At 47.6% G+C, this 25,064-nt stretch overlaps 1 protein-coding gene across 1 annotated transcript; it reads right to left on the bottom strand.

The window, feature by feature from the left end:
• Nucleotides 1-4,887: 4,887 nt before the first annotated feature.
• Nucleotides 4,888-23,622, bottom strand: SINHCAF (SIN3-HDAC complex associated factor). Its single transcript, XM_068401534.1, has 6 exons — nt 23,544-23,622; nt 12,996-13,143; nt 10,831-10,930; nt 9,730-9,856; nt 8,176-8,326; nt 4,888-7,300 (listed from the first exon to the last, which is right to left on the bottom strand). The coding sequence occupies exons 2-6, from the start codon at nt 13,121-13,123 to the stop codon at nt 7,138-7,140; spliced, it is 669 nt and encodes a 222-aa protein (XP_068257635.1). The 5' UTR covers nt 13,124-13,143; nt 23,544-23,622; the 3' UTR covers nt 4,888-7,137.
• Between the last annotated feature and the right edge of the window lie 1,442 nt (nt 23,623-25,064).

The raw sequence follows: 25,064 nt of genomic DNA, 5'->3' as shown, positions 1-25,064 counted from the left end.
GGAGGCAACTCTGGGAAGGTAGTGGGGAGAGACAGAGAGGGGGTGAGGAGAAGCTGCTCCATATCTACCACACACGCCAGCTGAAGTTATCCAGAGAAAATATCCAGCCACTTCCTTCCCTGCCACGCAAGCTTTTCACAATCTTTTCACCAGACTAGAAGCACTGCTCCTTTCCTTACCCCGTCACCATGTTCTGGTTCTTAAGATGTAGGAGAGGGATGAAGGACAGACATGACCAGGCCAGCAGGAGCATGCTCGAGAAGGAACGGTGGCTCTCTGACCTGCTTACTGCTATTCCAAATGCCTGGACATCAATTAGAGGACATAACACCAAGCCTGACTGAATAGTCAGCATCTTGTGGTGTCCAAAATCATGTTGGCTAACTGGGATCAGCCCTTAATCTGTGCTGAGCAGTATCTAGGCTCATAGTGCTTTCTGCTGCCTTTTCACCACTCTCAAAAGCCTTGCAGCCACGATGATGCTCACAATAAAACCCACATAAGGAACAACCGATCATCATTAAAACAGAATACAAACAAACAAATAATTAAACTAGAACCTGAACAGTCACTTTATTCTGCCAATATCAGGTAAAACCTCTAAGGCAACAAAGCAGCATCTCCCATAGCCTTGAAGCTGCTGTTGGAGCTTCTTAACACCCACCACAGGTGTACATCTAACCGTGACAATATTACCTATGGCCATAGTGGAGACTTCATGACCCAGGCTGCTACTCTTGGTTATACAAGTGCTCTGAAACTCTCTGTGGCCAAAGCAGCTCAATGCTGCCTCCTTCTTGGCCTCTTGCCTTCACTCCTTGTGTCCCCAGAGCTCTGCCTGGCTGCCCCCTCCTCAGTACTCCCACCAAACTGCCCTCGATTTAAGCACACCAAGCTACTATTCTTCACAGTCAAGAGATTACTCAGATTAAATGCTTTGGTGAGGCCTATTGGTCCAAGGAAAATAAGAGCTGCCTCTATACCTACATGATGTTGGGCGTCAGTTTCCCTATTTCTCTTCTTCAGGGCTTGGCACACAGCCTTTCCGGGACGGACTCTCACATACTTTTCTTAACCTGGTCAGCAAGGAAAATCTACGAACAGCCCAGCTCCGCTTTCTGCAACCTCCAGCTCCACCTTCCCCCTGATTTGCCTGATTGGCCTCAAACCACGCCCAGGCGCTCAGAGCCCCACACAAGGGTACGGTTTGTCAGCCGCTGACAAGCCCAGCCATAAGGTTTTCCCAGGTAAAAACATTTTTTTCCTATTTCTTTGTCCACAAACTCGTCGCTGAGATGGAAAGCAGTTAAAGACCCAGCCTCGTGCGCCCTGGTCCTGCCTGCGTGCGTGAGCGAGGAGGTTTATGCTCGTTTTTTGTGGCTGGAGAGCAGAGCTGGCGGGCCGTGTAGGAGGTGCAGTATGGAGAGACCACTACTACCGAGTGACTCAGCCTTCGCCAGCGCCCGAAGAGCAAAGGGGCCGTGACCGAGGGAGGGCAGTTAACAGCTGGATCCCCTGGGTTGAGCAGGGTGCTGCCGAAGGACGCCGTGACCGCCATCCGGGCACGGCACACCGCCTGCGAAACCCGCATCGGCGCTGCCGGCGGCGGCAGCGGCTCGGACAGAGCCCGACCGTGCCTCACGGCGCCGGCCCGCCCGCCAACGGCTGGAACCGCCGCCCGCCGCCACGCGCTGAGCACCCCAACGGCCCCCGGCCGGGCCGGGGCGGGCCGCGGGCAGCGCCACCTCGCGGCCGCCGGGAGGGACCGGGCCGGGTACGGGCTCACCCCGCCGCCACGGCGGCCCCTGGCGGAGGGAGGTGCCACCCCGCAGCCCCGTCCCCACCAGCGGCGGGTACCGGAGGTCCCGCTGTACCCGCCCAGCAGCCAGGCCGGCTCGTTCTCCCGGCTGGGGCGCCACTGTGACCTCCCAGCAGTCACGTAGCTGGTGTAGCAAGGCCCGGGTGAGGCGGCTGCGGGGCACCGGGCTGGACGGTCTCAACAAAACCTACGGCGGAGTGAAAGTTTGCGGCACTGAGGGTCTTGGCGGGAGGACGTTGTTTGTGGCACAAAACGGACGTGACTGCGCTAGGAAGTTGTGAGCTCCTTTCTCCTGACAGGGCAGCTGTTTGCACCGGTGCCTCCTGCAGTGCTCTCGGTACCGAGGCTTGTAAACCTCCTCATAATGTCCACATTTTCCCAGTATCATCAGGCCACGTTGCAGAGGTCAGCAATAAACCTGCCTCACACCTCTTTGCAGCCCCCAAAGTGCCCCATTCCCACATCTCCTTCCTAAGAAGTCTCGCCCACAACAAGCATGCTTCCCAGTCCATTTCCAGCCATCCCAGTCCAGTGTTTGGCTTCAGCAGACACCTGGGGCCAGGTTTCATTGAGGCCGAGATCACTTGAAACAGCATCTGTAGTGAAGAGAAGCCTTCAGCCAAGGGTGAGGGCAAGGGCTGAGCAGGATCACGAAAAGGGCCGTTCCCATGCCCAGAACCGAAGGTGTAGGACACCTGGACAATCTGTCCCTTTCCAGTCTATCTTCTACAGGGCAGGAGGCTATGGCAAAGCAGATGTCATGGTCTCCGGTAGCGATAACCTTTTGGGTACATTAAAAAATATCCTCCAAATAATTCTCGCTAATAAAACAGAGCTAAAATACTTTATGATAGATGGCATGAAATGTCAGTGTCACGTTCCCTTCAAATACATTCAGGATTTGGAAGTACACAAGTGTTTTGTATACCTTTTTGCACTCCCTCTCCTCTCCAGGCCCATAACCGTGTAACTTACCTGTCCCACACCAAAAGAACTCAAACTCATTGTAGGTCAACACAAACGTGGGCTTTCCAATAGAAATACCAAATGCAACCTCTCCTCCAAACAGCAAAACGAGGTTTGCTGAAAAGGCTACATTTGCTACACGATGCCCATCACAACCAAAGAGATACCTCAACAGCTTTACAAACCCTAGATGGAGTTATCCTGCAAGGGAGCACAGATTTTGTGTTTGTTTACTGTAGACTGTATATATGGAGGAAGCCAGCAGCATTTCCCCGGTGCCACTTCAAGTATCTGAAAAAAGGGGACCTGGACACGTGCTCCCGTTCCCCCGTTGTGGCCAAATTCCCATGGGAAGGAAGCAGAAAACAAGCCAAAAAGGAGCTGCGTCTCTGATGGAGGCAATCACGGGCCCATGTCTGCAGAATACATGACAGACTGCTCTCACTCCTCATCTGAACAACCTAAAAATGACATGTGCTACAAGAACCATTGAGAAGGAGCTTCCCTTTTTCTCACATCATATTGAAACTAAATTTTTATATGACTTCAGAAGAGTTGTAACTGTATATAGTAACTGGGGGTGGATGGCACCCAGTCACCTGCTCAGAAAGCAGGTTAGAAGTCACAGAGAGATTTCCATGTTGTACAAATCAGAATAAAATTACTCTTCATGCGGCACCATACAAAAGCAAACAGCATCTGCCATTGCATGCTTCACCAGCAGCACTGGGCACTCAGATCAGGTTTTGGAAATCGTGGTTCTGTTCCCTATCCATTGGTGATCCCCAGCAAAATAACATCTTGTCACGTGTCTTGTTTTTCTCATCTTTTGAGTACAATCCTGTGTAAAGCATCTTTATCATGCTTGCACTGTGAGGTATTCTAGCAGATGTCACATATCATTGTGACAGCTGATCCAGGTGAAGCACAGGAGGGCTTTACCCAGGATTTTGCCTCCTGATTTCATTTCACACTGCTCTGAAGATGGTGATCCCTGACTCCCCTATGTTCCCATAGGAGCTTCCTCCTCTGCAGCTGTAGCCCTCCATTAGGTTATCTGTCTCACAAACCCCTCTGTCCATCAACACTGGTGTTCTCAGCACTGGGAGGTTACCTAGACAGTACCTGTAATCACTGGCATGCAACAGCAGTGTAAGGGAAGGTGCACCTACTTCTCTTCAGTGACTTTACATATAGCTTTTCACTTTAGGGGAACTGAATCATGCCCAAGGTATGTTTAGGCATCTACAGCAGATAATGTAAATATGTCCAAAATAGATGCTATTACATTAAAGTCATGTGGTCTTGCAGTCTATGCAGAGCTTTCACTGAAATGATTTCAACATGAATCTCTGCATATCATCATGCTCAATTTATAAGAAAACAGCCCGCATATCAGCGGGAATAAATCAGTGTCTCCACTAATGACCAAAATAAGTCTCTTGCAACAAGCCATCGTGCTTGAGGTTGCAATGTTTTCCCCATTGTCGGGGAATAGCCTCATCTTCTAAACTCAGTTACTCATGGCCATGTCCTGCCAGAGCCCTTGCTCCCACCAGTGTGCTGGAGCTCATCTAGCTGACTATGCCTGTCGTGGGAAGAAACACTCCAGGCTCCAGCTTCAGAAAAGGAGCACTAGTCTCTTCCACTGACTCCACAGGATCTGGAAAGGGATGTTTCCACACGTCAGCACCAACCCTTTAACGCTGTTGCTTCAGCTGGCCTTCGCTGAACACCGGTGAGCTAGACAGAGAGCAAGGCCCCTGGGACCACCGAATGTCAGCACCACCGATCATTCCCAGTAAACAAATGCCTGACACACACGCAGTGCCAAGGGAAAGCTCTGTGATTCTGCCCCAAGACAGCTGTCTATCACAATAAACACCACCTCCTTCCCTTGCTCTGCTCTTCTTTCCAAATTAAATAGGAAGAGAACTATCTCACCCCTCAAAAAAAGGTCTTGAAGTCTTGTTCAAATAGAAACATGGGTTGCCTGGGCTGGTTCAAACACAAAGTCTAATCAATGGAACAGAGCTGAAATAAACAGAGAAGTTGTTTATTTTCTAAATAAGTCTAAATTTATTCATTACCCTAGTAAAAAAAAAAGTTTGGATTACAAGTGTCTGAACAGTATAAAAGTACAAAACAGGTTCCATAGATTTCTAATACATTAATACAAAGTGCATGACTACATACAGTTCATTTTGCATTACTACTGGGAATAGAAGAGGTGGGAGGGAGTAGGGGAAGCAGTTGACGGTTGAAATCTAGCAATAAATAAATAAATAGAGAAGAGATGATCCATATCTGAGCACATCCTACCACCAATACTGCAGCCTTAGGTGTACAGAATTACTGATGCTGAAAACGCAAATTCAAACGAAAGCAGGTGTCTGCAAGAACAGCCAGGACTCTTGCTCAAGCCCTTAATAGACACGACCAACCTAGTTAAGCCGTTATACAAGCAAGTATCCACTGTATCTATGGTCGGACTTGATGATTTTAAAGGTCTTTTCCAACCTAAATGATTCTATTTGGTTGCAGGTGAAAGCAAGGTAGGCAGCTTTGTTCTCTCTTCAGAACCTCAGAGAGTTTATGAAAAGCAAAATAAGACCAATGAAAGCTCTAAGCTGTAAGGCTGTGATTAGTCAAAGCCCTGTTTCCCCTGATGTTCTTTCTCTCTGGAGGTTGGCTTACCTAACAGAAGGAGAGGGGGGGAAAAAAAAAAAAAAAGAAAGAAAAAAAAAGCTTTGAGGGTAGAGGCTCCTCTTAAAACCTGCGTATCCCTCCCTACCTCTATTTTCATTTGCTAAGCATTCCCATTTCAGGAAGTGAGATTACATGGAAATCCAGTCCTAAGCCCTACCCACCACAGTATTATGCCTATGACTCTCATAAAAAGGAAAGCTTGTAGTAATTCATTGTAGAATATCCCAAAAGAGTAATAGTAAGAAAAATCTCCCCTCCCCCCAAAAACAGAAACAAAGAAAAAAAAAGCAGAATTTCCAACTTACACAAGTTGAACCTTCATAAAAGGAACATGAAGCAATTGAGAGCTAAAACTGCAGCACACTCTCGCAGGAAGCTGCTTCCACCCTATGGACAAAGTGGAGTTTGAAGGAGTGTCACAATGGTTTGCACACCAGTTTGGCTGGGAATCCATGTAAGAAATACTACCTGTTGATCGCGTATGCAAACAGAGCTGCCTTGATTCAGTACAGCACCATTCTTAACAGAATTTTCATATTCGATATTCACAAAAGCATTGATCTGGTGGTCTTTTAAACAAACGAACAAAAAACCCAAACACAGAGAAGCATTGCAGGGGAAGGGTTCCAAAACAGCAATCGTGAATCCAGACCCCTGGCTGCAATCAGGTTATGTCCCTGGACCAGGGCCTGATTTGCTTCACGAGGGGTTTGGTTCTATGTCAGGTCCCAAACCAGCAGGAAGTCTAGTCTGTGGTCACATTTCAGCTGCACTGGGCCAACAGATAGCAGCTACTCAGTTTTGGCCATCATCTACACCTAACTTGGGCATCAAGATGTTTTCTTGGTCCATCTCCAATCACCAGTCAGTTACTACATGAAGCCCAGGGTGTCTGCAGCTGGATTAAAACGAAGTAGCCTCCCATTTCGCTATGTTTAATTATTAGGTCAATCTTCCTCCTTAGCTTAGGAGAGCTCTCCCACCCCTTCTGAAGAGCACTTTATGTTGGGGGCCTTCTCAGATAACTACCACTTGTAGTAGAGATGTCTGCAGTTTACCAGTCTGTGTCACATAGGAGGGATGAAATATTTGTCTTTCTTACGTCAGTAGTATAGGGTGAGATCTCCACACCTTTAAAAAATATATATTTATATAACTAGAGAGGTGACTTATAACATTTCTATGTATTAGTTCATCTTATTGACTCATACATGTCTAAAAATGAAATATTTTCTTGGGGATTTAAGGGAGGTTACCAACCAACTTAAAAAAAAAATGCCTTACAACCACTGCTTCTTTCAATACAGAAGCATGAACTACATACACTTTAACATACAAAACCCCATCCTCATAATCACTTGTGAAGCGAGTGGGAGGGTGAAGAGGGGGGGAAGATTAGACAACCTTGCAGCAGCATTCAGCTTTGCCAAGTGTTCCATAGCATCTTAAATATTATGTACAGTCTTTCTGAAAGGATACAAACTGGCTTCAGAGTTTGTGGAATTGTAGCAGTAAAACCCAAAACAGTTCTAGAGAATAGTCTTTTGGCAGCATAGCAGGTGTCCAAAGTGAATAGTCACTCTTCTAGTATTTTTCCAGAGAAAAAGAGGATCTGTATAACCTTCTGCAGCTATCCAAGGAAGTCACCACTCCTCTTGGGTGGAGATTGCTGGAGATTGTGGTCCTTCTTGTTCTGGCTTTTCAGTGGCAGACTTTTTATTGCTACAGCAAGGTTTGAAGAGATGAGTGTCTATGAGGACTTCCCCAAAACGCCCTTTGTAAATAATTCCACAGCAGACTTTTTGCCTGGAAGAAATGGCAGGGAGAGAGAGACAGAGATTGTGTGTTTAGAATATACAGAAATGCAAAAAATCAGTTTGACCCAAGGTATTACTTTTCTGAGCCTCCAGCTCAGAGGACAGGAGGAAAAAAGCTGCTCAGAAAGAGAAAACAAGTCTGTCTAAATCCACAACACCGCTTGGGGGGGGAGGGGGGGGGAAGAAAAAGAAAAAGAAGAAAAAAGAACAAACCCATGTCTATACAAAACAAAGTCCTCCATTTTGCTTCCCAGAGAAGTTTCAGATACACAGCTATCTGGGCTGAACTAACCTTGACTACAATGCACTTGCAAATACTATTTGAGAGAAGGCAGCAAAGTCACAACAATTTCAATAGAGCAATTAGCTAAACAAGGGATTACAGTGTCACAACAGGCAATAAAAGATAACAAGCTAGTCAGCTCCCAGAAAATCTTGTGGTTTTCCTCCCACTACAGATTTTTTTTTTTTTAAATGACTACCATCACAGGTCAACCAAATCAAATGCTGTGTTTTGCTGTCAAGCTGAGGGCACTGCTGTACTTGGTAACACATCACGTCTACAGAGCACAGTTTTAAGACAACATAATGACAGGCAGTATCTGTTACTCCCAAAAATGTAAAGATCTTTTCCAGCAACTGTATTAGTATTTAGGGAACTGGAGGGAGATAGGGGAAAATGTCTTAAACACATGGCATTTCTTTCCAAAGACAGACAGATATTGTGTAATATTCTGTGACTTAAATTATATACTTGAACAAGTTAAGTTCAACAGCAGCAAATTCCTGAAGCAGCAGAATCAAGCACTGTGTACATTAAGTGAATTGCTATCTGCACAGAGTGCACCTTCTGTTACTTTTTACCTTTTCCAGTATGTGAGATCTAAAAAGGAGAAAACTGGTGTTCTGCTGGACCCAGCGCTCATCTCTGTGTCAGAACCATCGTCAGACTGATTACTATAACAGGGCGACTGAGCTGGGGAGGCACTTGAAGTGGTGCTGTGGGCATCGGAATCTGTAGGGGAAAGAATAAATGCAAGAATCAGGACATGTCTCAGGAAGAGCATAAGTCGTTAGATGCAAAAGGTCACATGTGGATTGGGAACAGAGAGACAGACTGCTTTTAATTAAAAAGAAAAACCTAACAATGGCAACATATTTTTCACTTGCCCCTGTTGATTTCAATAGAGAGACTACCTGTCAGTATTTGGGAGACAGACCTCGGAACTGGAGTGGGTCCTTGTACACAAGGGACTGGAAAGGAGGTTCAGGATCAGGCTTCAGTTCCTGGCTCTCAAACATAGTCTGTGCAGGCCACACTTTGGACAAGATCCTAGTCCCGCTCTGGAATCACTGGAAGATCCTTGAAAATGATGGGGGTCTCTGCTTCAGACCTAGTACTTTCTCTCTCACTGTAAATCTCCTTTCTTAACCATTCAGTTAAAGTCTTGCAAAGCTCTGCTCATTAGTGCAGTGGGTTAGGTAGTATTGAGCTTTTCCTGGATCGAGACTATGAACTCTGGACTCCATGCAGATGCACACCTTAACAGAGGGTCCACCAGCCTACCTTTTAGTTATCAACTAGCACCCACAGTAACACAATTAGATTAACTATGGCACATTGAATGAGCAGACACAAGCTCTTTGGGTCAGGGCCTTTACTGATTCTTTGCAGACCTTTTCCTTCAGGCCAGATAGGATAATTGAAAGAGAGAGAAGACCAAGTCAGCAACAGTTAAGAAGCTGGAAGGTTTGCTTTAGAGGGAAAACCTGAAGTAGCAACATGTATTTAGAGCATAACTGGCAGATGGCTTTGTTGGAAAGCTATGAATCCAAATCTGTTTGAAGAGTCTAAGTGCTAGTGGGAAGAAATCACTGAGACTAGCAGAGAAAGGTGTAAAGAAACCATACAGAGGAAACATGGTAGGAATTTGAAGGGAAGGGAAAAATCAAGGCTAAATAGAATGCCTGGGTTGAAAATATGTATGGAAGAAAAAGACTGATAGTGGAATCAACAGAACAGCGCTTCTTGGGAAAAGAGCTGAAAATGGCTGCAGCACATTAACTGAGAGTAGGGGGAAACCTCTTCCAACTTCAGTTTCAATGAGGGTCTTGCCGAAGAAATTCTTTCTGGAGATATATCATTATAGCGTGGGACATAAGCTACAATTGCCTACACTTTAAAGCCAAGCTCCCCACTCCCCCACCTGTCTCACACCCCACCCTGCACACAAGCTCTCCCTCCTCATTCCACGCACTCTCCAACCCCTTGGAGGATGAGACGCTGTGAAAACACAGAGCGCCCAAATGTGTGAGCGTACAATTGAATCTAGATGGTGATTCAGCTTGGCCAGCTAACAGTAAGCTATGTTAGGGGAGGCCAAAGTTTATTGCCAAAATCTCTTTGGATGCACTTACTGTGCCGCTTGAATTCCTTTTGCAGTTTGCTGATTTGATTGCTCTTTATTCTGCTTCCAGACAGAGTTTTCATTTTCTTTGGTTTCAATGTTGTTTTAAGACTGGGTCCAGCCCTGGCATCTACCACCTAGAACATAGAAAATGCATGCATAATACTTCTGCATCATGCCCAGATACTGCCCTAGTTAAAGTATCTACTGACTTAGCTGAAGGTGTTCAAAACGAATTTAGTTAAACCAAGGCAGTTCTGTCCACCAGCACTCTTAACATTTCATTTAAATCTGGTTTGTAAGAGGCTGAGTCTGTAGGAAAATGCAGCAAACTAGTTTAAAAAGTGCATTCGGTTCAACTTTTGCCTTCTTCCTATTTTTGACAAATTCAGTTTAGTAGACAGCAGTTGTTTAAGCCAATACAGGTTGTTAAGAGTGTTTGCCAAGCATTTGCCCTCGAGTTTTTTTAAAAAAATCCATCAATTTAACTTCTGAATAAAGCTAGTGGTAGTAATAACCATAGTTCTGGCTCCCATTACCACCAAGGCTTCCTGAATAAAGATTATAACATACATAAAGAATCCTGATCATCTTCCCAGCCCTAGGCCCAAACTGAATTAGACGTATCAAAACAGAATATATGAGTGGGAATAGCTGCGAGATATTAGTCATTATAATTATCTGACTAAACGACACTGATTTATGTGTTGCTGGAGCAAGTCACCTTGCTTGTTCAAACTATTAAAAAAAAAAAATAAAAAAAAAGAGCGACCAATTTTGGATAGAGGCCAAATCTGAAATGTTTTGAGTGTCATAAGAGACTATTGGACAAAGTTATGAGCTTGTGAAAACAAGGAATTACAAGGTAAGTTAGTCTGTGACTCCATCCTAGGCTTGCATAATCACCATTTGCACGTAAGCCAAACAAAGACAGATACGAGCCATGTAACATGAAATACTCCCGGAAGGATTTAGAGGTGGTGAGGGTGGGAAGGGAGAGTGTGGAGGAAATAGTAAACCCCAAATCCTTGCCAGCACCTCCCCTCTCTAGCAGGATGGACTAAGGCAGAGATGAGTTAGTTTTGGGATAGAGGAGAAATAAATTACTAACGTGATTCCAGTTTTTTTTGGATCCTGCTGGCAATTTTTTCCATCTTTTCACCAAAAGGACACAGGCATTGCAAATATCTCCTGAGCGGGCCTCATGGAGCCTGGTAAAAACAAAAGCAAAAATCACTTGACAACAGTTAATAAAAGCACCCCCCCCCCCAATCCCGCCCTGGCTTGATAATAGCAAGAAGCCTAAAAATTGAGGGAAAAGAAGGGTTCTCAAGTTCTGTTTTTCAGGCATTACAATTCATCTGGGGTGCTCAAACATTGACACTTAAAGACCAGGTCTCCCTTTCAGAAAGCACTCTTCATATAGAAATAAAAGGTGTTGTAATCTGCCTCCAGAGAGGCACTAAAAACAACAGTCCCATCACCTTCCGCTGGTTCTGCTTTTTCAAAAAAAAAAACCCCACACCACCCACAAAAAAATAACACACAGTTCCAGTGGGTTGGTTGGTTTGATTGGAGAGGGAGGGAGGAGGAATAATCACATTCCTTGAATGTACATTTGGGAACAGACCTCAGAGATCTGACAAAAGCTTATTCAGCTCTTAACTTTCTCACAGAGCTTCAAGGATGAGTAACAAATAGCACCTAACACACTCCTGCATAAGCATAGGATAAGGTTTCAGAAACAGCATTCACTGGAATGACAGCAATACTCGCTCCCTTTAACGAGCTTTCTTCAGAAATCGTCTCTACCACTAATCCACGCTAAAAGAAATATAAAGGGGATACGCTGTAGAATTTTTCAGCTATTTAAATGGGAAGAATTTGAAGTATTTATAGATGATCAGGACAGGCTCAGATAAGCCATTATTTGCTTAGTGTTAAGACTGCATTTTTACCTTGGCAAACATATTTCAGATAGCACAAGACCAAAGGCCCTGGTATACTGCAAGTTTCTTTATTGTAGTTAACAAAAAAAAAAAAAGTCATGGGCCTTCACAGTGTCCTCCCACTGCCAAGGACAGTAGCCAACAAATATGACAAGGAAAATTGTCAGCACCAGATTTATGTATAAAAATCCATGGTAAACACAAAGCACTATAAAGCTCTGTTTTTGTCCTTTCAATATTTGAGTGTTTCTAGAAAAAGGGGAGAAGAAAATATTTCTAAAGATTGCAAAGATTTACACATATGAAGTTAAGCACTTGAGACAAGAGCAGCAATACTGATATGAATATAGAGCTTTTAATATGATGCATGAAATTTCCACTCAGGCCTAAGATTTTGATGAGAGGTAATTCAACAAGACTGGAAAGAAAAAGCAGAAAATATCTATTGACAACAGACTTTTTTCCAGGGGAAAGAATTTCATGGAAAACCACAGAATAAACAGGAGAAATTCTTAGTGCCTCAGAAAAAAATTTCAAAATAAACAAAGTAAAAAAAAAAAAAAAATACAAACTATCACAGAAGAATTTGCTTTGCTGACAATTCAGGGACACAAATTTAGACAGAATTTCAAAGTTCTTAGGAAGTACTTCAAAAAAGTTAAAATGTCACAGCAGCTGATACAAGAAATCACTGGTGTTTATAGTTTTGCTTATCAATGCTTTCAAGTAACATCGTGTGTAACATTATCTAATTGGAAAGCTAATTACTTGCTGCTCACTTTCCATCAGAATGGGTTTCCAATGAGAAGTTTTAACAGTGTCTTGATATGCCCTATTTGAACAAAGGCACCAATACATGAAACAAGGTACTGTGCACAAACCCTGCTGGAACTGCTAAATATTTACCCTTCAAGTTTTGTTTAACATTCTTGAATCTTCAGAGCCACAGAAAACCTCCATGGACCGGTGCTGTTTACCATCTTGTGTTGGGGAATTTATACCTCTAAGGGTCTAAGTCCCTGCACATGCTGTGAGGTGGGAAAGGCATGACCCTGACCCTTCACCGTGAGGAACTACAGCAGCTCTCCGTTGGCAGCCAACAGCAGACTGACAATCAACTGGTACCATACACTGCAGCAGAGCATCCAGCCCCTCCTGGCCTCGCCAGGAAAGTTGTAAGGATGCTGAAGCCAGCCTGCCTCCACCAACCCACCTCTGCTAACCTAATCTTTCTGTCTCTCAGAGCAAGAGGAACAGCACATCAGGTTTGTGGCCCTGAGATCAACAACATGACTGATCACGATGTTCACTAAAGAAACAATCTTACCCAAAACAATTCTGGAAATCCTTTTCATAACGTTTGCTGTCTGTGAAACGAGAACTGGAAGACTTAGCTCTGCAAATACAGCAGCCCTCTATACTCCGATACATCTTCGGTTTGTGAAAGCCAAACATCTTTTCCTCCCAGCTGCAAACTGTGAAAACAAACAGGAACTGGTGTTACTTATCACTGTTAGATACTGAAAGAAAAACCTGGGCAATTCACTGGGAAAACCAAAAGTAAATTATAATTCAGGATGGGAAACTGCTAGATTAGGCCATAGCTCTATCCTGCATTGCCCCAAAAGAGGAGATGCACCTAGAACACACTTTCTTATTAAAAAAAATAATTAACAACAGCTGGAATATTAAGCAATACCCAGCAGGACTCATGACAAAATCATTTACTGCACAATTCTACTCTAAGGGCACATCTACAACAGCACAACCCAGAGGTGTGAATGCAGCTGACTTGGCTAAGGAAAGCCCTATGTATGTGGCAAAACAGGCTGCAGGACGGGCTGTGTGAGCCTGCCTAAGCCCCTGGGTAAGTAGTTGGCAGCTGAACTCTGGGTCAATGGAACTACCTCATCATCATCACCTGTGTTTGTTGGAAACATCCCTGCCAAACTTTGTTGAGAGTGAGTAGGAGTAATTTCAAATGAGCTGCAGTCATACCTCTAGGCTGTAGGGCAGACATACCTGAAAAGCCACTCTAAAAACCAGCAGGGTGGAGTCCCACCCAGCCCTCTATGGCCATGTCTGTACTGCGGGACCCAGGGGCACTTCTCAGTTCTCAGGCCTGGGTGAGCATCCCAGCCTCATCCCAGCTCCGTGCTGGCACAGCCTCAGTTCTCACCCTCCCACCTTCCCTGCCCTGCTTTCCATGGGAAGAAAACCCAGCTAGGAAAGGGCCAGGGAGCAGGACTCTGGGGCGCATTTCAGCATGTGCCCACCACACATCCCAGCCACCGCCAATGACGCCAGAGCAAAAGGCACTCCATTTACAGGGAAGTTGTTTCTTCTTAACCACCAGCTCTGCAAACTCAGCACCGGCTCGGAAAGCCAAAAGCCATGCTGCTCTTAGAGGTCTGCCTGCCCTTTTCAGTACATTGGGGCTGGGATTTGCTATCAGAGCAGGTAGCGTACAGTGGAGGTGTTTTCCAGGCAGAAACTTTTCAAGTTAGTTACAAGTGGTTTTACTGCAGTAACCATGACAAAGACCCCTTCAACACATGATGCCCCCCCCCACCAAATCAGTTCTCCCCAAGCAGCAGTTACTCCCCAGTGCAGACTCCTGTTAGGCACAGTCTGACACAGCATGAGAAGCTGTCAGAGCAAACAGAGCTCCCACAGTGCTTCACAACTACAAACCAACAACTGAGCAAAGCCAGTGCTTTCCTGGCGCTGGGCCTGGACACACAGCAAGTCCTCACAGGCCACAGAGCATCTGCCTTATAACACAGGTGGGGACTGTTCCACGAGGTTGTCTTTTAAACAGACCACGGTGCAAGGTTTGCCTCAACCACCTGCTGCAGGGAGCGAGCAGCCACCCCTGCCACTTCTTATCACACACGAACTACTCAGAGAGGGGACAGGCCACCAGCTGCAGGAAGCTCCATGAGAACAGGTTCCCACTGCTAAGAACTTCTGCTTTAAAAAAATTAAAATCAGATGGAAACATGCAAGTAACACAAGATTTCCCCCTCTTCCCGTAACAAAAGGCCAAGCTGTTATATTCTTGCAGAAGCTACTAGAAAACTACCTCTCCTCCCCACAAATACTACTGAAAGACGCAGTAGCTCAGGCAGGACTTTCAGGAGAGCAGAATCTCCATCACTTGTGGGCAATTCTGGTGAGAGGGAACTCCCAGTCACTTCTCAGTCCCAGGGACTGCCAAGTCCCAGCAACCCAACTTGGGTTACTGGTGAATGTATGTGGCATAGGGATCTCCAAATCTTCCACGTGTGGGAAGGTAAGGGATGTAATTCTAATATCCTCCAGAGGGGCAGAGAAAATTAACCTGAAATCTTCAGTCTACAGTGCCAAGATTTGCTACACCATTACAGCAATAAACTAATTTGAAAAGCAGCTTCAGGCGAGGTCAAAAATACGCTTCCACAAAACCACCATTGTGCTTACCTTACTGATGGACAGAGATTGCGTGTGAGGGAAAAAGATCCCACGCATTTTTGCAGGATCACAGCAAAAGCTAGTGAACCACCCAGGCCTAGTCACAGTCCTCCACAAAGAGGTAAAAATACACACCCTCCCCAACCCAGAGGGGAAGATCAGAGCAGCACTGCAAAATAAACGCATGAGGTTCCGCACAAGGTTCCCAGAGAACAGAAAAGCAAAAATTTTACCTAATATTGTTGGTTAATACTCTTACACAAAATCCATTAAGGAACCCATATCCAGCTGGAAGTGTACATGTTTACATTTCAGTCTAGCATATTATGATACAAGACCACTTGGTGCCCACTGAGATTGTGTCTCCTTGCAATTACTGCTGCACAGACATGTGGAAAGACACAAGTCAACTCTCCAAAAAGCCTGTCTTGACCAAACCCCTTGCAGAGCCTGTTGACCGCAAGGGACTTGGTTAAGAGGGAGATGGAGGGGACAGGTCTTTCCTTTCCCCCGTCCCAACTCATGCTGTTTGCCACAGGCTTGAAGTGCTGTATTCCGTTCTTCTTCGTGCACACTTACAGCACTAGGAGCTCACCTAGGGCTGGGTTCTCACAAGGATGATTCACGCAAACATCCAGCAAAGTCACCCCAAATGCTGGCAGGTTTCTTAGGAGACTCACTGCTCCCTCTGTTAGCACAGCATTGGCCTGAAGGCCAGGAGCAGCTGTAGTAAGTAAAAGGAGGTATCCAACTAGTGACCTGCTGAATGGGCTTGTGAAGGGATAGTTAAGACTCAGAACTACTCTCTGCTTCCGCTTAGGTATGTTTTCATATGAACGCACAGCCAAATCGGGTTAGTATCCCTGGACTGTCAAGACAAATAAACAATGGAGTGCCTAGGCAAACACTTACGAGTATGTATTTTGTTTCTTAGCATCCGATGTGCTCCTTCAAGAGATAGTCTCTTGAGGACACTGTGTTTAACAAGCCTCTAGAGATCCAACAGCATGTTCACCTGGGAATTTCCAAGTACCAAACAGTGATTTCAGGTTTTACTTGACTACCTCAACGTTAGGTCCACGGTCTGGTGCTTTTCTTTAGAAAGTCAGACTAACTGCAGACACAAAACTTCAGCAGCAAGAACATCTTGACTATTACAGGGCAAGACACAGAACTGAACTCAACAATTTGATTTACTTTCTAACCAGTTTTCTCCCAGAAATCCAGATGCTGATGAGATGATTTCTGTCACCAGCTGGTATTTATATCACAATAGCACAAGATGCATGTTTTACAATTAATGTTCTGGCAAAGACTGGCATCAGACACATATATTCTGAAAATATTTTGTTTTGCATCGTTGCTTTCATTCTCACAGGAGCAGCCTTTCAACACAATCTTTCAATAGAAGGGAAACTAGTGCCATCTGTTTCCCACTTGATGAATGGTCAGCAACGGTATTACCATATATCATGCCTGAATGGGGAAGAGCTAGTAGCAAAACCACAAGTAAAACAGATTTCTCTGGCAACTGCATCGAAGTGCCGTTATAAATGGAAGGCGTCAGTCCAGTTACACATTTAATCCTACACGGTTGCCATTTGACCATTATACACTAAATATTCTGTCAGCTGGAGAGCTTAATAGCTAATGTAGAAGCATTTGAGTCTAGAAGTACTTACCAGCACTGCTAAACTTAAAGCTCTCTGTCTCAGCTTCCATTCTAAACCATAATTGTGTGTCTAGTGCTGGAGTTGACATTACATTTCTATAGACTTAAGTGTACTTAGAAGTACATATGACTGGGCCCTTTAAAAGGTTCAACTTGAAAGCTTTGCAATTTAGATTTCAAATTAGAACCAGGGAGTTAGACTGCCAGCTACCGTGACGCCTGAATCTTTGCTGTGCAAGTTTAACCACGTGAAATTTGGGACAGATAAAAAGGTGGCAAGTAGGAATGCAGCTCCACAAAATTTAAAACGCATTACACAATATCATTTTGCCAAATTTAAGCATGTTATTGAAATACGTGATGTCTTTTAAATCAGCAGTTGCACAGAAGTGAAAGAGACAGCTCACCAGCAAAGAATCAGAAATTGTAGTGGAACGTATTTGTCATTCTGCAGAAATAGAGATTTACCTGCCCTAGCAGGGGAGCAGTACTCACCCAAGTCGGGGGAAAGTGGTCCTCCCTGGTCTCCCTGCAAAAGGAGAAGTGGCTATTCCCCCAAGTTATGCTTTAAACAACTCCTTTAGCAACTTGAATGAACTCATAACTAAGACTGCAGGAAAAAGTAGGGGCAGAATTAAAAAAAACCACACCCTGCCTATTAAATTTGTGAAAGGCTGGTACAAAGCAGCATGCATCATACATATGTGAAAATGGTTTCATGCTTTCGTTACCTGTCAGGACTAGAATTCGGTGCTTAGTTTTCTTCGCAAAATTTAATTTGATGATCTAAATTAAAAGGAGATATTGCTTTAGATGCTCATTAAGTTTTCAAGTTAGGGAAGAACTTCTGAACCCTTTCAGATTTTAAAATAAGAAAAGCTGAGTCGCTTTCATTTGCCTTTCCAGATTCCTTCTGCATTCTTTCCAATCACGCAAGAAGAGTGAAAACCTTTTATAATAGAAAGGAAGAAATTCCTAGAAGTCAGGCGCGTCTCCCTTTGTAACACAGAAGGAACATGCTCACCTGCTTGCAAAGCTGAAAGAGAAACATTCCCTGCGGTTATGGGAGAGCAGAGGGATGCCAGTCCAACTACTCAATACCTTCCTCTCCTCCCACCTCCTCACTCTGACCCTGGAGCATTCACCCTTTGTGCAACCCAAAACTGCCAGTACATTGTCAGAGAGGAGGAGAACGCCTGCAAATAATTTGATTTCCCCTTCTGTGTACAAAACAGCCTTGGCACAGCCTCCCTGAAGTTGGGCTACAGAAAAACACGATCCAGCCTACACATGTTGATGCAGCCGGTTCCTGTCAGTAAAAAAAAAATCTCACAATGCCCATCTCTACAGCGCTTCATTGGAACTAAGAAACATAGCTAAAATGGTGCAATTTTTTTCTTTTAAAGGAAAAGAAACAAATGGCTTAATATAGAAAGAATATGCGTGCTCTGGCTTTTACATTTGCAAGTGCATACACCCAGGCACATGCACACACATGAAAAATGCTTCCAAAGCTGTCTATGGCGCCAGAAGCGGAGTTGCTTGTCTCGCTAATAAATTCTTGGGCCTGTCCCTCTGCTGAAATAAACTGCAATACCTCTACTGAAAATCAACTGTAGGACAGAGAACTGTACATCAACAGAGAAGCTGATCTGTATCAGAGACTCAACGTAAACATACCTCCTCCCTGAGTTTACAGGCTGCAAAAAGAAACTTTGGAATAAAAGTTAAAATTGGATCCTGGAAAACCATATTTTACCCATATTTGCCCAAAGCAAGAGTGCTCCAAAGAAGTAAGAGATGAAGCTATTGGAATCATCTGAAAATGCAACTTCAGTATTTGCAAAAACATTTTTTACACTGTCATCTGTCCTTATAGCTCAAAACAGAGTGACTAATTTCCAACAACCATAATTTTAGAACTGTGAGTACTGTATGCTCCTCTGGTCCCCTATATCCTCAGATTTTCCTTCCACTTCCCTTCCTCTCTCCACCCAAAACAACTTTACTCAGAGGTAAGCTGTATTTGGCCACTACAGCCCAGGTACATCCGAATGAAACAGCATCCTGTGGAGTTTTCACTTTATGAGCTGAGCGAAACCAGTAAAAGGTCAAAACTACATCTTCAGGAATCTTTCCTCTGCCAAAATAAGTCACTCACTCTTTTGCTGGGAACCATCTGCAGCTACCATTGTGCGCTCAGTGCTGCTGCGAAATCTTAGCACACCAGATAAAACTGGCAGCAACTAGCGAGCACTTATCAAAAATCACACTGGACATTTTTTTCCCAAGTTTGAGCCTTGGGTCAAACTGGCTGGGGCACAAGCTGTTCTGAGGGAAGTCTTCAGATGCAGTCAAGTCACAAAGGAGCCTACTTACCTGCTGATCTTCAGTGGGAAGTAAGTACCTAACCCATTTAGATAAAATAAGGGAAAGGATAAGCCACTTGGGTGTTCCTCTGAACTGCCATGCGGTTACTGCTCCAGAAGGGATAGGCCAAAGCATGAAAACAGTAATCAGTAAGATTTGCATAGGGGGAAGAAAAAAAAAAAATCCCAAACCTGTCCCACCCACAGACATTCCATCTTGAAAGAAGACTTCCACCACCCCCCCCGAAACTCCTATTGCATAACTAACACCACGCTCAGCCTGATCAGGAGCCCTGCAAGGAAAACCTGGGATGTTCTCAAGCAAGTGCTACAGTGCGGTCTCCGATGCTTATCTGAGTACAGTCACTGAAGCTGTTATGATGTTTGCAACCACCTGCTGCTGAAAAAGTATCATGGACACTTGAGATCACGAGACAGTGAACAGTTTTGGTCTGTTTTTTTGGGGGGGGGGGGTTTTGTGTTTGTTTTTTGTTTTTGTTTTTGTTTTTTTTTTTAGGGAGGGTAACATACCTGATGGGGACTTGGAACAGAAGTAGTAGTAATTATTTGGCAAAATAACTAAAGTGACTTCATTAAAAAGGATACATTTCCATGTCCTTAAGTAATATAACTGGTCATTTCACTTGGACTTTGGACTGAGCACATCCTACAGAAAGGCAAAGGCTCTAGTCATGAAATGGAGTCCCACCCATGCATTCTGCTGCACCACTCAGTTTTCAAGCCCCAGCTCCGTAGCTTCTTCTTTCTGTTAAAAAGCAAGTGCTACAAGGGGTGCAAGTCTGAAGCAGTTGGTTGTCAAGTAGGAGTGTGCATGTTGTTCATCTCACTATGAAAGAGGTACAAAGCATCAGGTGTTACGAATCATTGCTCAAACTCAGAGAGTTTGGTGATAGAAAGAACTGTTCAGCATGAGTAAGACAACAAACCATCACAGTTTTTATGTTTTTTATTTTTAACCTCTGAATTTATCAGCTCCTTTAACATCATCTTCTACTGAGCAGTCAGTGATGTTTTGTTTTTAAAGTAAAGACTGCAAATGTAGGCAATTAGCTCCTCTCTGAGAATCTCTGGGCTGGGAGAGAAGCGAGGAGGAATTTTTCCCAGAGGCTCTGGCACTCAATCCCACCTACTTTCAGTGGGAGCTGGATGCTGCATGCCTGTGGGTGTGTTTGAAAATCCCACGACTTGTTACTTGCCGATTTCTCTACCGTGGACCACAGATCCCAAGAAACTTGGAATTTACCTGGGTGCCAAAGGAGTTCAGTGTCCACAGGTGTCAGCAGAAAGCCCTCCAGTTCACTGTCTGCCCCTACGCTGCAAAGTTTGTGTAATCTTTTTATCTTAAAAGAAGCTGTAAACTACACAGTGAATCTGGCTATGTGCAGACTGGGGAGAATGGGGTTTCCACAGCACACGCCCTGCACACGGATGACAGAAACAGCCTCACCTTTGGAAGCAAGCACAGAGTAGTAAAGGGGTTTGCTGCGGAACCATCACCCTCCTGGCTTGCCTTGCAAAAGGGTTAAACAGATGTCTCCATGGCTGCCAACCTACCACCTTCCACCAGCACCGAATTAAAATTCAAAATGAAAAAGAGAACATTACAGTTAGGTTGTGCTCAAGTATGTTACTCAGCCTCCACCACAAATGTGATGCTGTTTAAGTTCCGGCCTGAGTTCAGGACAGTGGGCCTTCTCCTCTCCCCTCCCCACCCACGAGGGGACGGTGGCAGGGCCCTGCCTTCAGCCCCGCCAAGAGACACGTGCTTCAGCCACACACCAGCAGGTTGAGGGGCAGCATCCTGCGCCAGCTGCCTACAGAACTACAGCGCCGGGGCGCAGCTCCAAACTTCTTTTTACAATTGTAATGATTATTGAATAATTTGGGTCCAAAGGACTGCCCGTCAGCAGACTGGCGGGGACAAGGCCGCCAGTCTTGTAGGACGAGCCGGGGCCGTTTCCGCCAGGAGAGAGCCGCCGGCGGAGCCCCGGGGCGGGTGGGACCGAGCCCTGCGCTGCGCTAAGGCACAGCCGAGTAAACAACAGGTTTGGCAGGTCCTTTTAAATCCCTTCAGCTACACGCATCCGGAGATGGGTGTGCGAGAGAAGACGGCAACTTTTACCTCATGAAAGGGAAAGCGCGACCGGGGAGCGTTTCCCTGGCGCAAAACTGCAAGTTTAGAAAAAAAAAAAAAAAAAAAAAATGATAAAAGATGCCCGAAAAAGCAGAGCCTGGTCGCGCCGCTCCCGGGACAGGCGCAGCGCGGGGGGCGGCGGCCGCTCTCCGCCGAGCACCGCGTGGCGCGGGGGAAGCGCCGGCCCCGGGCTGCCGCCCGTTACCGCCGGCGGGCTGGCCGGGCGGCTGGGGGCCGCGGCAGGCGGAGGCGCGGCAGCGCCGGGAACAAAGACCCCCCCCCCCCCCCGGGGCGGACCGAACTACTTTCGCGGGCGGCCCCGCCGGTCAGGTGGAGCCGCGGGAGGACACAGGCGGGCGGCTCCAGCCCCCCCCGCCCCGGGGCTGCCAATCGTTCAACTTGCCGAAGGACGAATAAAATTAAAAATAAATTAAAAAGCACAGGAAGGGGAAGGCGGCGCGCCGGGGAGGAAAGCATCGGGCGCGGAGGTGGGCGCTGCGAGGCGGCCCCCGCGCTGCAAACACCGCCCCACCACGCGGTCTCGGTGCAGCCGCCCCATCCGGCGCGTCGGGGGGGTGGGTAAAACGGCAGGAAGCCGGGGGTCGAGCGGCGGCAGCCCCGCCAGGCACCCCGACCCCTGCCCCCAGCAGGGTGACGGCCGCCCCCCGGTCCGGTTCCGTCACGTCCCCCCGCCGCCCCGCGCTGGTTCCTCATGGCTCGGCCCTGACGCAATTCAAACATGGCAACAGTTGCACTTCAAAGCGCCGTCGCGGACCTCCCAGCAACACGGGCACGTCGCGGCGGGGGCGACACGGATCCCCCCGCACCCCCAACCCTGCGGCAGCCCCGGGGCGGCCGGCGGGCCTCGGCTTCCCGCCCGCCCGCCCTTGCACACCATTGCCGTGCGCGCAGCGTGGTACCTCGAGGTGCGCGTGTGCATCCAAAGTTTCACCACCCCTCCAAAGTCCTCCTAAAACCGGCAGCCAGCCGCTAAAAAACACCGTCCCCCGTGGCACAAGTTTTACCCCCCCACCCCCCCGGGGCTGAAGCCCCCCCAAAGCAGACGAGCGCTTTCCCCCGGTGCGCCGGAGAGCCGCGGCGCCCGCAGCACATGCGAGCCCTTTGTTTTCCCTGCAGCCGGGCGCTGCCTACGTGCCGCGCCGGGGGCAACGCCGCACGCCCCGCCGCGCAAACACCGCGGAAACCGGGAGTTGAAACTTGTTGGGGCCGGGCACACGCCAACGGGAGCGACTTTCATTCGCGCTGTGCTGCGAAAGCAGCAAAACGCCATCGCCACCCGCCGCGCCGTCCCCACGCCGGCAACGCTCCGCACCGGGACGGCGGTGGGGCGCCCACCGCGATGGGGAAGGCCCCACGCTGCGACCCGTGAGACCGGCAGCACGTGTCACGCCAGCCTGCAGCCCCACGTTTCCCCCCTCTCAGGGCGTGCGGAGACCCCGACCCCTCCGCAAATACTAGCGATAACAAGAAATAAATTAACTGCCCTCTCCTCTCCCCGTGTTTCACGGTGGTGCCCGCGATTTCTCCCCCCGCTCCGTGAAACGGGGCGAGGAGAGAAATCGCGGGCGCCACCGTGTCCCTCCGCTGGCACCAACTTCTGCGCACCGGTGCTACAGGTGTGCGGTACCGGGCCGCACCTGCGCCAGCCGCTCCGCACCGGCGAGGCACGACCGGCGGGTCCGGCGGTGCCTCGCAGCCCGCGTGGCGAGGCTGTGCAGCCGCGGCCCGGGAAGGGTGCCGTGCAGTCCGGTATTGCCAGGCAGCCCGGTCTCCCTAATCCACTCCGCAGCTGGGGACCGGCTTTGGAGTTAAATCGCCGAGAACCTGGCTTTAATCTTACTTTGCGGGGAGGGACGGGGAGTCAGAGTTGTCGGGATGGGTCCGCAACAATGCGGGAGGCATTTCTCCCGACCTTTAAACTCCACTAATTGAAGAAAAAGAGGGAAAACACCGCGCACAAGAACCACGCGTGTCAAACTGTTGCAGGCGGCAAACTCTTTTAGCCGCGGCAGCACGGAAGACAGGCTCCGGGATTAACTTGTGCTTAACAGAAACCACCGACTACTGCAAGAAAAATAAAAAACCCAACAACACACAAAAAAAAAAACCCCAAACGAACGAACCCCCCAGCCTAACCCTCCCGCTCCCCCTCGGCTGCACTTTCCTTCCCCCCTCTCTAAGCAGAAACAAGAAGGGATCACTCACCGCTCTCCCGCGCCCACGAACAACCGTGCGGTGCGCCGCGATCCCCACCGCTGCGCGCCCTCTCCGCGCTCTGCCCGCCTGCCAGCCCGCGCGGGCGCGCGAGCCCGCGCCGCTCCCCCGCCCCCTCCTCCTCGCTCCTCCCCTCCCCGCGGCGCCCGCCGCTCTGCGCGTGCGCCGTTCCCACGGCTCCGTTCTCCTCAATCGCGCCCTCTCGCTTTGCGCGCCCCATTGTCCTTTTAAGGGAGAAAGGCCGCGCGGGAGGCCTGGGAGGAGGGAGGTGTTGCCCATTGTGACGACGGAGATGACTTCACGCACGCGGCCCGCTCCCCCGCCCCGCCCCCCGGCAGTGGGCGGGCCCCGGCCTCAGCACCGGCCCCCGCGGGCTCGTCCCGGGCACCTGCCTGGCTCGCGGCGCAGGGACGGGCGTCTCGCGCTCCCCCGCCCCGCCCTGGCGGCCGGTGCCGCGCAGCCCGCCGAACGAAACGAACCGAACCGCTGGAAGGCCCCGCTCCTCTGAGCGCGGCGCGTCCCCGCCGCTTGTAACGGCGCAGCAACTGGCGGCTCTCCCCGTGCAAAGCGCGGCTGGGTTTGCACCGGAGACACGGGAGCTAAACCTCAGTGCGGAGGGTTGTGGCCTCCGGGAGGGAGAGGGAAAGGTTTTTTTGCTGGTCTTGGGTTATGGGGTTTTGTTTGGTTTTTTTTTTGTTTGTTTGTTTGGGTTTTTTTTTCCCATGTCGGGTTCATTTTAGCACGCTTTAAAAATCGTCAGTGGCTCAGCTGAGTTTTCCTGCTGCGTCAGAACAAGTGATTTAAAAAATTTACATCATCGCAAGCTCTGGTCCATGCTCTTTCTGCGATTCAGGGAGAGCTGCTTCACGAAACAGCCGGTGGGGTTGTGTTGAAATAGATTTCCTTTAAAAAGGAGCTCTGCCCGGAGGATTAGTGTGTGATCCGCAAGGTAACGCTCAGGCAGTTCTGACTGGGCACCAGTACAGCCTCTTAACTAGAATAAAACCGCAAGCTGCTCCCTCCCAGGCTCCCGCTCAAACCAAGCCCCAATGCCGAGTGCCTTCGAGCTATTTAGAAGATAAAAAGGTTTCCCACAGAATCGACAGCAGCTCAGACATGGTATGCAGTTGTTTAATACTTGAAAATATTAAAAATAATGGGCATGAGTATTTCTATAACGAGTGATTGTATCTTGAGAGTGACTTTTCTGGTCTAATCCTAATTTAGGCACAGATTGAGCAACTTCCCAAGAGCGCTTGCTGAAATGATCCTTTTGCTTCCAGCAGCAGCACTAGGTACCCTTGGGGGATTTCCAGGAGAGCAGGACAGCCTGCTTTTCCTTACCTTAGTCTGAGCACCTCACATCATCTCTACTTGCTTGTAAATCCTTGGTAATTCTACACCGTTTCCTTCCTCAGTGCTGCGAAACCAGTCAGTTCAGGCATGAAGCACAGGAGGGTTTCTCACAAGGAAGTCTCCAGGTTTATCTGTGAGGTGGTGGGGTTTTTTTTG

Source organism: Nyctibius grandis, chromosome 5 (genome assembly GCF_013368605.1).
Source record: "Nyctibius grandis isolate bNycGra1 chromosome 5, bNycGra1.pri, whole genome shotgun sequence".
In the NCBI taxonomy this organism is placed as follows: domain Eukaryota; kingdom Metazoa; phylum Chordata; class Aves; order Nyctibiiformes; family Nyctibiidae; genus Nyctibius; species Nyctibius grandis.
This window is presented reverse-complemented; position numbering and strand designations above follow the sequence as displayed.